This window comes from Podarcis tiliguerta (assembly GCF_965153285.1).
Source record: "Podarcis tiliguerta genome assembly, chromosome: 6".
NCBI classification, from domain to species: domain Eukaryota; kingdom Metazoa; phylum Chordata; class Lepidosauria; order Squamata; family Lacertidae; genus Podarcis; species Podarcis tiliguerta.
Genome location: NC_139539.1, coordinates 18,068,373 through 18,083,451, shown reverse-complemented (window position 1 = coordinate 18,083,451; position 15,079 = coordinate 18,068,373). Strand labels below are relative to the sequence as shown.

General features: G+C 42.1%; 1 protein-coding gene across 6 annotated transcripts in view; it reads right to left on the bottom strand.

Annotated features, from left to right (window-relative positions):
- Positions 1–627: 627 nt before the first annotated feature.
- NFATC2 (nuclear factor of activated T cells 2) overlaps positions 628–15,079 on the bottom strand; it is a gene marked incomplete at its 3' end in the record, with an annotated part of 139,613 nt that continues 125,161 nt past the window's right edge. For all 6 annotated transcript variants that reach the window (XM_083446829.1, XM_083446830.1, XM_083446832.1 and 3 more), the window contains one exon: positions 628–8,442. In XM_083446829.1, the coding sequence (XP_083302955.1) occupies positions 8,387–8,442 (56 nt within the window). The remainder of the gene's footprint in view (positions 8,443–15,079) is intronic.

Sequence of the window (15,079 nt, the reverse complement as noted above, 5' to 3'; positions counted from 1 at the left end):
GGACGTGGGTGGTGCTGTGGGTTAAACCACAGAGCCTAGAACTTGCCGATCCGAAGGTTGGCGGTTCGAATCCCCGCGACGGGGTGAGCTCCCGTTGCTCGGTCCCTGCTCCTGCCAACCTAGCAGTTCAAAAGCACACCAGTGCAAGTAGATAAATAGGTTTAACCTCCAGCGGGAAGGTTAAAGGCATTTCCGTGCGCTGCTCTGGTTCACCAGAAGCGGCTTAGTCATTCTGGCCACATGACCTGGAAGCTGTACGCCGGCTCCCTCGGCCAATAAAGCAAGATGAGCGCTGCAACCCCAGAGTCGGTCACAACTGGACCTAATGGTCAGTGGTCCCTTTACCTTTGCCTTTAGGGAAGGTCCTAAACATGTCCCATTGGCTCCTTCTTCACAGGACATGTGTGGCTTGCATTTGCCAACCTGATGCCCTCTAGATGTCTTGGACATCAGTTCCAGCCAGCCAGAACACTTTAATTGGATCAGGCTGATGGTCGTGTAAGCAGCAATTTGATCCTTGGATAACCCAGCTGCAGCATTCTTGTTGAGGCTTCTCAGGAGCCTTTCATGTCACCCTTCTGATTACACAAAAAGTACAAGCACATAAGAAGAACACACATACAGTAGTTGTTGCCCTTTGATTTATTGCTATACTATAATAATACAAGCTGTATAAAAATATTTTACAAAAAGCAAAATCACAATTAAATTGGAGATTAAAACATTACATGGGGGATATATCAAGATACAACCTCAGTTGTTGTTGTTTTAAAAAAGTTAAAACATTTTGAACAAGCAATTTTAGTTTAAAATATATATATATATATATCTGAGCAATTTAAAAGCTGCTTTCCCTTTAGGCGTCTTTTTGTTTTGCAGTAAATAATGTACAATGCTAGCTGCAAATATAGGCTGGATATTTTCTTTAGAGCACCTGGAAACACCCCAAAATGCATGTTATGCTTGATTTCCATGAGAACGAAAGGGTCTTTTTTGCCCATGCTGAATTGCACCTTAAGAGTGTTTTCACCAGGTTTTTTTTTTTGCTTAAACATGTATTTTAGTTTTTCAGTTTCTTGCGTGCAAATGTTGTTGACAACCAGCAAAAAAATGGAAGAGAGCCGTCTTTTAACCAAATGTGCAATCTGATCGGCACAGTTCTTTCATTTGGTTTACAGATGTGGGAAATCGAAATCTTTGGTGTCGCTTCGGAAAAGCCCTGCCGGATCCCACCAAAGGGCTATCTAGTCTAGCATCCTGTTTCCCACAGTGGCCAACCAGATGTTCCTGGGAAGCCAAGGACCAGGACACAAAGGCAAAAGCTCTCTCCCATTGTTGCTCCCTGCAGCTGGCATTCACTGGTATGTTGCCTCTCAACCTGATGGTCCCATAATCAATAATGGTCAATAGGCTGGTGCCCCATTACAGGACGGTCTCAACATTTCTGCTTCCGAGAACATCCCTTATACATACGAGTAAGATTAACTGTGTTGTATTTTACTACTGAACGAAAGGAAGACTGATGCACTTTATATCTTGGTGCTCAATGAAGTTACACCTGATTTTCCAAATGGCAGGAGATGGTCGGCAATTAAGTGAAGTTTTCCAGCTTTGCTGGATCGGTTTTGGGACAAGCTGAGATGAACACACACAAATTAGTGCAAATAATAATAAAAAAATCAGTTAAATTCCATATCCATAGACTTCAGTCTGATGTAGCTTGGACCCAAACTCCTTCCCAACATTTGATAGCAACATTGTATGAGGGATGGCCAACTACTTCAGGAAAAGAACTGGAAGGCCGCTGCTAATTAGTATATCATTAGTTAATTGCAGAAAACAATTTGCATATCGTTTTTCTGGAACGTTAAAGGTGCCAAGTACTGTTGTTGCATATAATGTGCACAACCCAGAGATTGAAATACCTAAATTCAATTGAAAACAGGAGAACTTAAGTGTGGGTTGCACCCCACTGTGCTTATTATTTTACAATGTATTTCTTCCGATAGCCTTTATCCTCACATGTTAAGAACCTGAGTTAATACTCTGAAACTCGTGGAAAATGTAGACTTTAAAAACAAATGAATCTGTGCATCCTGTTGCTCTCTTCCTGTTTTCTGATCATTTAAGCTTTTCGCTGTTAGATTTATAGACATTCATCTCTGTAAGCGTGAGGACTAGAAACTAACGTTTACAAATAAAAGCTAAGATTATCAAGACTCTCAGTCTCTTGCAGACTGCACAAAAGAGCCTTGCCAGACATATTTGCCATATCAACAATATACCCGATCCACTTTGGCCTATATGAGATTGTACAATTGCTACAGCACATTCATTTGACTTTGTGCAATGCCCTGGAAACGCGAGAGATGCTGTTATTTAATTGTTACATTCATTATGCACAAGCAAGTAGAAATGGATAAATAAACCTTATAAACTGGCTATGACATTATTTAGTTGTCAACGAAACAGATAACTGTTCTTTGCATCTCTTATTCAGCAGTACTTATGTGAGGAAACTTTCAACCGAAACGTTCAATGGACAAATTGTTCCCAAGGTTGTATTTAAAATGTCAATAGCCATACAAAATGGCAGGATCATAAACATACACGGACTTACACATCACACCAAAGAGTCACTGAGGCAGCCTCCCCCAACCTGGTGCCATCCAAATTTTTCGGACTACCCCTCCCATCACAGCAACTGCATTCAACAATACCAACCGTGCTTGCAGAGCACTTATTTAAAGCTGCAGCTGAAGGAATGCAAACTGGAGATTTATAAATACCAGCATGGAGGAGTTGCATTATTTGTGGCAGTTAAGAAGCATAGTAGACATTTTTCTTCTTCTTTAAAAGGATCGTATAGTACAAAATATATATATTTTCAAAAAATAATAATAATTGTGCTATCTAATTTCAAGAACTTTGAGATATAACATCAAAAAGCAGCATGTTTTTAATATAGTAACCTAGTGCTATCTTTGAAAATATTCTACATTTTAGAACGTGCTGTATTTTAACAAGAAGATGAAAAAGACACATCTTTACATGAGACACACAGTCAAGGCAGGTGTAAGCATGAAGCCCCAATGATTTTGACTGATGGGTTAAGCATGCACTTAACTCTCTCTCTCTCTCTCTCTGAAATCAGTGGGTTTGTGTTGTCTATATGACGTGCATCTTACGTGAATCTACTATCTAGCAAAAAGAAGAGAGAGAAAAAGTGCTTCAATTTGGCTGCATTGTACCCACAGACAGTATTAACTGAGTGCAAACCATAACTATTCAACATTCTTTCTACCACTGTCATCACATCCAGCAGACACTTTAACCTCAAAGCCACTAAAATTCAGGTGATCTCAAATTTTGTTCAATCTCACACATTAAAAATAGAAGAGAAGCCCCCGCCCCCACACACAAATAAAAAAAAGAGGGAGATAATTTGTAACCAAATTGTGAGCACTTAATGACAAATTATCTTCCTCTGCAATTTCTCCTCTGGCAATCTTTACTTCCAAAATGCATTCAACAATGACAAAAGGCCCTTCCTAACATCTGCCGTCTCTGTAAATACCCGCCGACTGTTTAGATGTTAAGATGGATGGCTTCATTTTCTCTGTATTGTCTAATTTGGTGCAAAAGTTTACAGGAGCTCATCCTGTAATTTGCAGGCAAAGATGTGATAGGAAAGTGAGTTTAAAAAAAACCAACACAACCCAAACACAGTGAGATGATCTTTGGAGTCGCAATATTTTGCTTATACTGTAGCACAGTATAACATTGATGGAAAATGCATTACAGTTGTCAGCCTACAGACAATGCCTTGGGAGGACTTTTGGTACAATAGCAGGAAGGCACTGTAGTGAAACATTCAGATAACTGAGGAAAGAGAGAATTTCCTCATATGCAACTATGGCTGTCTTCCAGAGAAACTGAGAACAAATTACTCACACAAGGCAATTCACTTGCCCCAGGTGAACCTGATGTTACTTTGAGCATACACACACTCCACTGCCCCCAAAGCTTGCGTCAACATTGCAATCAATAATGCTGCAAAACTATTGCAAAAGGAAAAGAAATAATTTAGTACATGGAAGCTTCCAACATTATTTATGCTACCTTAATGTATCCACTTATTTTATTAGAAAGAGAGATCTATACAGCGGCTTTGAAAAGGCCTCCCTTGCTTCAGAAATACATATATACCTGGTTAAGGCTTTATTATTAGCAAGCAGGTGCTTGCAAAAATGTTCAAAAGCTGATACAGTAGGATAGCTTGCCTTCATATAGCCATAACAAAAAATGTAGTCTATATACTACAGATATATGAAACTGTAACCCAGCGGGTAAGGGGGATATTAGAGGATTTAGCAGTACACCTCTCATTTATTTCATTGCAACTTGCAAGGAAGAACTGAACAAAGCATATGGATCATTCTGAAATAATCTGTTGTGAGTTCATCCCCATGGAACTTGGAGAAAAGAGAGCATAATTAATGTGTCTGTGCTTTTTAAAGCTTGTGATGAAACCTGATGGTTGCCTCAGCGTGTGTTAAAGCTCTGTATCTGTCACCTACCCTAGATTGATCCCTTAGCAAGAAAGCAGATACACCTCAGGATTGATCAGAGGTACCACAATGTGATTGATAACATGATGTATTGCTGTCTTCTTGGGAGGAAGGGGAAAAGCAGGAATGCAGCACAGCATTCCAAAATAGCCTATACTGCAAGCTTCAGCACCTGCACAAACTTACATTGCCCTGCTCTTGAACAGAAATGCAAGTTCAGGGCATCATTCTCAACGAGCAATTTTAATTCAAATAGCTTGTCAGAGCCTGTGATCAACACACCAGAAGTCCTGTTCACCTATGTAATATGTGATGGGAATTGTGTTGAAATTAGTTTGTTTCACTTTACTGCTAGTCTTTCTATTTTAAAAAAATGCACTTTAGTCCCTTTATTGTGTAAGCCTCATCACAAGTCCACATAGGTCTCTTAGCTTATAAGAGTGTCCAAAAGCACTATAAATCTGTCAAATGTTTGGTTTTCGTTTACTGCTGTTTTGATGTTTAAAGCCTTGCCCAATTTGCACCACATTTTTTTTAAAAAATGCATTTTATATTGGCTTGTCTGTACTGAGCCAAGGTAAGCATTATATTTTAAAAGGCACTTCTTTTTAGGACAAATAACAGCAACCAAAGAATGGACAAAACAATTGGATGTTTTGTCTGGTACTTCACTTGGCATGAGAATAACCCCAAGGTATGATCTGAAATCCAGATATCCTGACAGGCATCTGTGGATTCGTTGTTGAAATGAGTATGAATTGTGATTGAGGACTGGCTTTAAAAGATAGTCAGGTGAAACTGAAAACCAGTTCACATGCCAGAAACATCTGCCCTGCCCTCCAGTTGCAACCTTGGAGATTCTCCTTTTACTGGCACAATATGCTGCATAGCTTGTAACTACTCAGAACAGACCTGCTGAAATTAATGGGACTAAGTTAGTCCTGCCCATTAATTTTAATGGGCTTACTCTGAGTAGGACTAGCACTGATGACAACCTATTTTAATCATGTTATTATGCTTAGTGGATGTAAACAGTTGACAGGCATTTGGGTCCCACTGAGTTGTTAGTGTGGGATTTTTAAATAAGTGAAGTACTTTACTTTGGGGGGCCCTTTTTTGAGGGGAGGGGATGCTTCTTTTTCTCCCTTCTTCCTCAAAATAACAGACTCTTTATAACAGGCTTCCTCAACCTCAGCCCTCCAGATGTTTTTGGCCCACAACTCCCATGATCCCTAGCTAGCAGGACCAGTGGTCAGGGATGATGGGAATTGTAGTCTCAAAACATCTGGAGGGCCGAGGTTGAGGAAGCCTGGTTTAGAAAAATTTCCCTTAGCTACTTTCAGTGTTATAATGTGCCTTGCTAAACAAGATCAGCTTTAATGTCATTATGGCATCCTAATGGAAACAGTGACATCCCCCAAAGGCAGAAAAAAAACAAGAGTTTCTGTGGCCTTGTTTTTAAAAAAGAAATAGGATGGAATGCAAAACTCTCATCTAACTTTGTGTGGACTTGGTAACTTTTGACTTGATCATCTGGTAGGGAGCTCTGCCAGCACAACAGAACTTCTGGAATGTAGCATGCTTTGCCAACATTGCACAAACTTTAAAGACGCCCATGGCAGATGAACTGGTCCCACTTTCTTTGCTTGGTAGTGCAGACATCCCAAGAGGGAATCAGATCAACAGAAAGGAGAGCAGGGAGCAAATACTGCTACAAATTCACTATCATTAATAAAGAGCTGGTACAATGGGAAGGACTTGTTACAGCTCTGGCTCTGTAGGAACTCTTCCTGTGGCTACTAATTATTTTGGAGTGCCCAGCTGACACAGGGCGTTAGGACTTGTTTCCCTTCTGCCCAACATGTGTTGTGGGGCCAGGGCAGGGGACCCAAACTGTGAGCCAGTACTTTAGCAATAAGAGTACTAACTGTTTCACTATACTATTTGAAAGACTATGCTTGAGTCAGTTTACACATCTGGGTACAGAGCTCCCGGGATTGAAGATAGGGAACTACATGTTTGAAGCCACCACACACACACACACACTTGTGACAAGCTAGCATGTCAGGTAGAAGTATCTGCTGTCTGACCCTGACATGATACTTTTCCACAGGCAGGAAAATGTTCTGGAGCAACATGCCGACATGCAACAACTTCCCGCTTCCCCATCTTCAGTCTTAAATGGTGCAGTTTCAGGAATCTGTACCATGTGCTCTACCCAGATGTGTAGACTGACTCTTGAGTCCCCAATTCTGCAATACGGCAAGGTGGCCAAGAAGAGAGGCTGTTCCTCATTGCAACACAATCGTTAGAGAAAACAAGATCTCCACATTGAGAACATGTTAATCATTCTTGCTAGGAAATTTTAATATTCTTCACTAAGGGGAAAACCACTTCTGTTGCAACATAGTTAAGAAGGATCCCTGAGTTTTCTGGGTGTTTTGAGAACTATCGCAATGAGCACCAAGAAACTGCACTTGATTTCAATAATTGGCAGCACAATACTATATGTAGCTACTCAGAAGTAAGTCCCAATTGAATGCAATGGGGCTTACTCCCAGGTAACTCCCAAGATGGCAGCCTCAATTATTCAGTATCATATGTTTTCTGTAAATAAAAACTTGAAAGTGTAAGATCTTTTAGGGTTGCCTGCTCTTATGATTCTTATGAGAAAGCTTGAGATCTGATGAACTTGAAAAGCCCGAGAAACAAAACATAATAGCACTTTCCAGTTTAAGTTGAGATGACTTTAAAAACATTCTGCTCTTTGTAGGGCTTAGAGGGAACCTAAAAACAACAACCCCTGTTTCAATTTTGCAGGGCCATCCATATAGTCAAATGCAGGACCTGATAAATTAATAGGAAACTGGAAGCACCACCAAGTCAAAGTTAACCACTGTAAGTTCCACCGATTTCAAAAATGAGTTTTAAGCAGATGCTGAAAACTCTTCTGTGAAATCTGCAGGCCTTACCAAAAAACACACACAAAAAAACCCACAACTGAATTTTTGGCTGTACTATGCCTTGAGTTCGTCTCTTTTCTAGTCCAAAGCAGTGAAAATGTGGCTTCAGTGCATCCCATGATCTGAGCAACAATGTGGTAAAGCCATAATCTAGAGAACTGCTTTACAGCATCACAAAGCATTATGCCCACACTGCATGGTTTTCTTCCCCCTTCCCATTACAGCAGCCCTCCTGAATTACACCGAAGCTCCTACGATACCGTGCAGAGTGATGCCTCGGTTTAAAAAAGAATAAAAATACATGATGCAAGCAGAGATCTGTCCCTTTATGTTTTTCTGCCTCGCACTGCCTATGCGTTATCTCATAATTAGTTCTGGCCATTAATTTCCTCCCTCCCCAAATCTGATAATTTTCTAGAAACATCGCACTCTGTATTTTGCTGAGCAGGCGACTTTGCAATTCCTCTGTTGTTCCCAGCACACGTAGAATTCTACTTTGCTTCAACACAGGCTTCTAGATTGATGTTCTCTTTTCGTTGCTGCTGGAGTTCTCTTTCCTCTCTCTCTCTCTGTGTAGTCATATTAATAGGTTGTGCCAGGCACATGCATTGCTACATGAGAACGACATGATCTTTGGACAAAAGGAAGAGTGTTCTTTTTGATGTTTACAGTGAGAGGTGCCGAGCTGCTTAGTCAAAGCTGTCAGTTTGAAGCCAGTGCATTGTTCCTGGTGTTGAACCGGTGCCTTGAGATGATCAGTTAAGGAAGCAGGAGGCTGACGGGGGCAGGAGAAGAATCTAAGAGGTCAGGTACGGAAGCATTCAGTAAAAGTTGTCGCGCAAATCTCTTCTTCTATGTTTGACTTCTGGCAGGGAGTCCAGAAAACTCTTTCCTGATAATTTCGTTAACTGTGAAGGAAAAGAGGAAGGGGGGAAAAAAGGTGTTACAATTAAAGGGAACAGTAAATGAAGTCACTAGTGTGATTTGCCATCAAAAGCAATGCAGAGACCCAGCATGGATGAGTGATTAAAGACCTGAGTTCGAATCATCACAGAGTTGTGAACCTCACCGGGACAGTCACTATTTCTCAGCCTAATCTACCATCTCAGGGTTGTTGTGAAGATAAAATGTAAATGTGTGTGTGTACACGCCGGCAGAAGTGGTTTGGTTTCTTTTGAGCGGCAATAATAGCTTTGTAACACAGAGAGTAGGCCTCTATGTACTGGCTTAAAGAAAACCACCCCACAAAAAAAATGAGATAAAATCGCTATAAATTGTTGTGGTGATTCAGAGGTTTAATCTGAAATCAAGCTGGATTTGAGTTAGTTGCTACATCTGGTAACTTCTCTCTCTTACATCATGGATGTTGGCGATTTGGATTTTAAAAGGGCAAAACAATACTCGAATTAGAGCTGTCAAGAGATGCACAAGGGAAATTGTGCTTTAATGCTAATAAACATGGCTAAATCGTTGCAGATTTTTATATTACAGATGTATGTTTTGTATTACTTTATTAATAATATTGCTTAATGCAAATTTGTCATGACCTTTGGCTAGAACAATAAACTAATGAACTGGAAAAAGTAGTGTGTGTGTGTGTGTGTGTGTGTGTGTCAGGCCAAACTCTTATTAGCCTTGCTCTGTGTCCTTCGTGGCTGCTTTTGCCTAGCTGGAATACCTCTTTAGCATCACCCACTTTTTGCTAAAAAAGCCAATGCAATTCTGGGCTGCATCAATAGGAGTATAGCATCTAGATCAAGGGAAGTTATAGTGCCACTGTATTCTGCTCTGGTCAGACCTCACCTGGAGTACTGTGTCCAGTTCTGGGCACCACAGTTCAAGAAGGACACTGACAAACTAGAACGTGTCCAGAGGAGGGCAACCAAAATGGTCAAAGGCCTGGAAACAATGCCTTATGAGGATCGGCTAAGGGAGCTGGGCATGTTTAGCCTGGAGAAGAGGAGGTTAAGGGGTGATATGATAGCCATGTTCAAATATATAAAAGGATGTCACATAGAGGAGGGAGAAAGGTTGTTTTCTGCTGCTCCAGAGAAGCGGACACGGAGCAATGGATCCAAACTACAAGAAAGAAGATTCCACCTAAACATTAGGAAGAACTTCCTGACAGTAAGAGCTGTTCGACAGTGGAATTTGCTGCCAAGGAGTGTGGTGGAGTCTCCTTCTTTGGAGGTCTTTAAGCAGAGGCTTGACAACCATATGTCAGGAGTGCTCTGATGGTGTTTCCTGCTTGGCAGGGGGTTGGACTCGATGACCCTTGTGGTGTCTTCCAACTCTATGATTCTATGATTCTATGATTCTATGCTCTGCCCCCAATCCTACAATGGGCATCATACCCTTGCCGTACATTATTCTGAGCTCTTTGGAGGGAGGGAAGAATACAAAATGGCAATGCAATGTAATAATGCATCTAAAACTATTTGCAGCATAATGCTATAGCTTCTCATTTTTACCCCCCGTTTTCTAACCTATACTCTGATCTAAGAACAGGCAAAATTGACAGCTGTATATGTAGGAGTTCTACCCAGCAGTGAAGTCTGTGCATCCTCAGACTTCCTCATCCTGAAAATTGTGCCGGGCTCCTTTCTGGCTTGAGAAATTCCACTAGATACCTCTCACAGAATGGTGAGCCTCTCTCTGCAGCCTTAAGAACTTTTTAAAAAAACCTTTTTGCAAGAAGAAGATGAGAACTAACATATTTTCTGGATAACAGGATTCTGAGACAATGATTGAAATCTGTGCTTTTTCTAAAGTTTCACAGCCCCATGACTCCATGGCCAAAGGTATAAAAATACTATCCACAATTTCAATATTAAAAAATCCATCTCAACTAGTGTTTACAGAGTTCCACTGTCAAACCTGGCACTAGCCGTTTCATTTCAAAGAGGAGAATTAAAGGATGTTTCCTGTTCCAAAACATTTATTTCCACAAACTGAGAACACAAACAAGGGATTTTGCACGTTTAGCTGGGCAATGTTTAGCTGGTGTCCAGGTGATGTTAGTAAATATGCACAAGTAACAATATTGGGTAATTGATCCACAATTCATGTGGGGAATCATGCATATTGCCCAGGCAAAAGCATCTCTGATCAATTCACATTCTTGGGCATATTACGATGATTTCTCATAATGAATGGGAAATGTACCCAATCCCCTGTTGGTTTTGTCAGCCAGTCAGTATTCTCCATGCCTCCATGTGCTTAAGCCCATGCTCCATAAAGCTTGCAGGAATAACCCCTCATCAAGGTCAAAATGATAGAACAAACCAAAAAATATCAAAGCAAGTACATATCCAACTAAAAACAAAAGATTTTAAAAATGGCAGCTCTAGGGAAAGGATTTTCGGGGTAAAAGATAGAAGGAAAGGGTTAATCCCCACACCGTGTGTGGCCCTGATCCAGAACACCTGCTGCTAATTCTTTTTAAAGAATGTTGGCATCCCAAACACGGTATTTAAAGATGTGTTTAGCATCACATATTTTGTTGTTGTTGTTTAGTCGTTTAGTCGTGTCTGACTCTTCATTAACCCAAAATCAATGACCACTTAAAGCCAGCCTAAACAAAGAATGTCCAGTATCTGAAGAGCACAGTGATGCTAGAATCAAAAAGGTCCCAAGGCAGGTTCAAGAGTGACTCCTCCTAAATCCTTAAACTCCATGCATGGATAACATGGCTAGGACAGCATCCCCTCTGGATCTCAGCGACCATGGGAAAGTATGTCTGAAGAGGCAATCTTTCAGATAATGCAGTTCCTTTTAAAAAATAATTCTGCTGCTCCACTATTACCCAGGGTCCCCATTTCCCTTCCTTTTGGGCAATGCTGAAGTACTAACTCTGGGCATCTGTACAACATTGGCTGACTGCTGTTCGGGCTCAGCTACTTAAACATAGCACAGGTGGCACTGTGGTCTAAACCACTGAGCCTCTTGGGCTTGCTGATCGGAAGGTTGGTGGTTTGAATCCCCGTGACGGGGTGAGCTCCCGATGCTCTGTCCCAGCTTCTGCCAACCTAGCAGTTTGAAAGCACGCCAGTGCAAGTAGATAAATAGGTACCGCTGCGGTGGGAAGGTAAATGGCATTTTAACAGTTTAGTCATGCTGGCCACATGACTCACAAAGCTGTCTGTGGACAAACGCCGGCTCCCTCGGCCTGAAAACGAGATAAGCGCCGCAACGCCATAGTCACCTATGACTGGACTTAACCGTCCAGGGCTCCTTTACCTTTTACCTTTTACTGAAATATGCAGCATGATGCAACTGGCCAGGGTTCATGCGGAAAAACTTAATCAATCTAATTCTGAGACTTCTTTAACAATTGTCCAGTGTTCTTGACTACCATTCCAATTTATAGCGATTTTATTACAATTTTGGTACAAACATTGGCTTTTGAATTTTGAAATTGTTAGATAAATAATTATCATGTTTTGTTTTATATCTTTCTTGGGGGGGGGGCAGTGAGAGGGGGCTGGGATATTCCACAGGATATCACGTTAGAGAGAGTCCTCAACTACAACCACAGGATTGCAAAAATTACAGCGAAAAGATCCGTGAAGTCCAAGACACTGAGAGATTTTATCTTATGAACATAAGATATGTGTCTAAGATGGTTGCAGTCTTCTACACGCTTGCTCCTGATAAAATGTCCTGCAACATAAAATTGTGCTGCAAATGTGCTCCAAACCTTTGGGGTGCAGTTCAATGCACATGCATGGAATCAGGCAGTACTTATTTTTATATTTGGACTTTCGGGAGCTGCTTGGTTTTTTTGTAAATAACGAAGCCTGAAGGCACACTTGCTTCCCAGATCAGCTGCCCTTCTGGAGTGTTGCAATGTAAGGGAGCAGCCAGCGGGAGGTGAAATTGATCTAGTTTCACACGACCCAAAGGCTGACACTTTTAAAAAAAAGAAATTAAAAAATTAAAAAAGCCTTCCTGTTTTCTCTACCCAGGAAATGAGAAGAGCAGATCTTCAATGGAAATTTTTCAGCCTCTTGAGCGCTAAAAATAGCAGTTAGGTAAAAAGAGGTGGGCATCAGCACTAATGAGGGAGCGGAGCTTCATTTCCTTTCAGTAAACAAGCAAGACTGAGCTGCGGGCTGGTTTATTTATCAACACATTTGTTCACATAGTTAGGTATAGGAGAAGGAGGGGAGGAAAGCTCTCCATTGTAGAGACATTTCCTTTTATTTAATGAAATCAACCTGTTTGGAAATGTGACATTTTTCCTGTTAGAAAGCACCAAGGCAGCCAAATAAGAAAAAGAAAGGTGTGTGTGTGTGTGTGTGTGTGTGTGTGTGTGTGTGTGCAGGGCGGAATGGTTGAATAGTGTTAACATTTTAAATGTGAGCAAGGAAAATCCCTGATGGATTAAAGAGCAAAATGACGTTAACCTTTTTTAAGCGTACTGAGGCAAGTGCTTCTAGGGATAGATAAAGCCCAGTTCAGAGCTGTGCTGAACACATCTCATGGAAGAACCAGGTCTCATTTCTTTCACAGGTTTGCTGCCACACCTACTTTCCTCTGGATTATGCCCACAAAATGCAAGTCAGTGCATAAGGTACGCATACCTCAACCCTCACCTGTGTCTGGTCTGTACCTCTTCAGATGGAAATTTATAGAACTGAATGTTCCTCCCATCCACCCCCTGCCAAAAAATAAAATAAACATTCACAGAAAACTAGATGCCAGGGAGTATAGGGTTCTAGTCTGGCCTCCTTCCTGACATGGGAGTTCCCTGCAGGGTGATCTCTTTTTTTCCATCAAGGAACATTCTGCCACATGACAGAGGAAGCCTCCAACAATACTCTGAAGTGGTACAGGCCAGATACAGGTTTACTGCCTCGGGGAGAAGGAGCCCTGAGTTCCCAATTAACAGCATTCAGTACTGAATTCAGCATTTCACTTGGTGGGTGTGGGAGCTATGGAAACTGCCACCAGCAGTCCTGCACATGGATTGCTGAAACTGGGGGACGCAAGTGTAGAACAGAGTGTGCCCCTACCTGCATAACCTTTCGCGTGTGACGGCATTGCAGGACGGAGAAGGCTTTATTGGGGCCCCGATGGAGGAATTCAACCTGGCTGGGCCCTTCCTGATGGGCGGAGGGGGCTTTGGCAAATGGGGGTGCAGGATGGGACTTGGGCTGTGCGGGGGGGGGGGCGCAGAGCCAATGGTGGACCCACCCCTTGGATCCAACCCTTGCTCATTTAAGCAGCCAGCACCCTGGGCTTGGCTGGTTTCTTCCTGCACCAGGCTTTCGGATCTCACTTTGGATTTCTCTTGCGCCGATTTGTGTCCCCATTTTCACAGGACATTCCCGGAATTACACAGAACCCATACCAGCTTCTGATGTGATCCTGGAATGTCCTGTTTCTCCCCCTGCCCCCACTCCACTGCCAGCTGGTGCTTGCAGTGGTGCCACTGTCTTGCGCAGCCAGCGGGCGGCCACAAGACCAAGGCACCAAAGGATACACGTCCCAATTTTCGTCAGAGGGGTGTTGGAGGGTTAAGTGAAGTGCTGCACAAATGAATTGTAAATTAAACACAACTGAAGTCATGTGGAGCACCACTAATGATCTTTGGCATGTGAGACATCAAAGCTCTTGCAGCTAAGACCAGAACTGAAGTCGTACCCCCTACTTCGATTTCAGCCATTTTTCATTTGTGCCCATTTATACATGGGTCTTTCTGCCCATAATGAGATCCCCCCTCACATCAATGGAGAGGAGAGCTCCGTGCACCCTCTTTTGACATGAATGGTGAAGATGACTTGTGCATTATGTGATTGCGTAAAGAGCTGACTGCACCAGGAGCAGCGCTGTGGACAACAAATATTCAAAAAGGATGGCAGCATCCTCTTTCCTGCACAAATGCAAATGCCATCGTACTGCGTGCCAAATAAAGTGAAGCTGTTAAAAAGCAGGAATGCTTCCTAGCAAAGATGTGGAGGAAAGTCCTGCTGAATTCAATGGGTCTTACAGTGGTGCCACGCAAGACGAATGCCTCGCAAGACGGAAAACCAGCAAGATGAAAGGGTTTTCCATTTGCAGAGGCGCTTCGCAGGATGAATTTCCCTATGGGCTTGCTTCGCAAGACGAAAAATGACGAAAAAATTTGAATTATTTTTTTTTGCTCCAAAACCCCTTATTTTGAATCGCTAAGCTGCTAAAAGCATTTTAGCAGCAAAACCGCTAATCCCCCACCCCTTAAAAAGCCGTTTTTAGCCCTTAAATCGCCAATAGCGCTAATAGCGCTACTCCGTCAATGGGCTTGCTTCGCAAGACGAAAAAACCACAAGACGAAAAGACCCGCGGAACAGATTCTTTTCGTCTTGCGAGGCACCACTGTATTTGCTAATAAGTGTGCTTAGGATTGCAGCCTGAAGCTGTCATCGCCTGCACTCCAGCACTGAGGGTGCCTGCTGAAATAGCCCATGCCTTGACAGTCAAACAACCCGCTTCTGCATATTGTGTCACTTTTGAGATTTTTTTTTGCACTTCTCTTTGCAACAGTAATGCTCTCCAGTAACA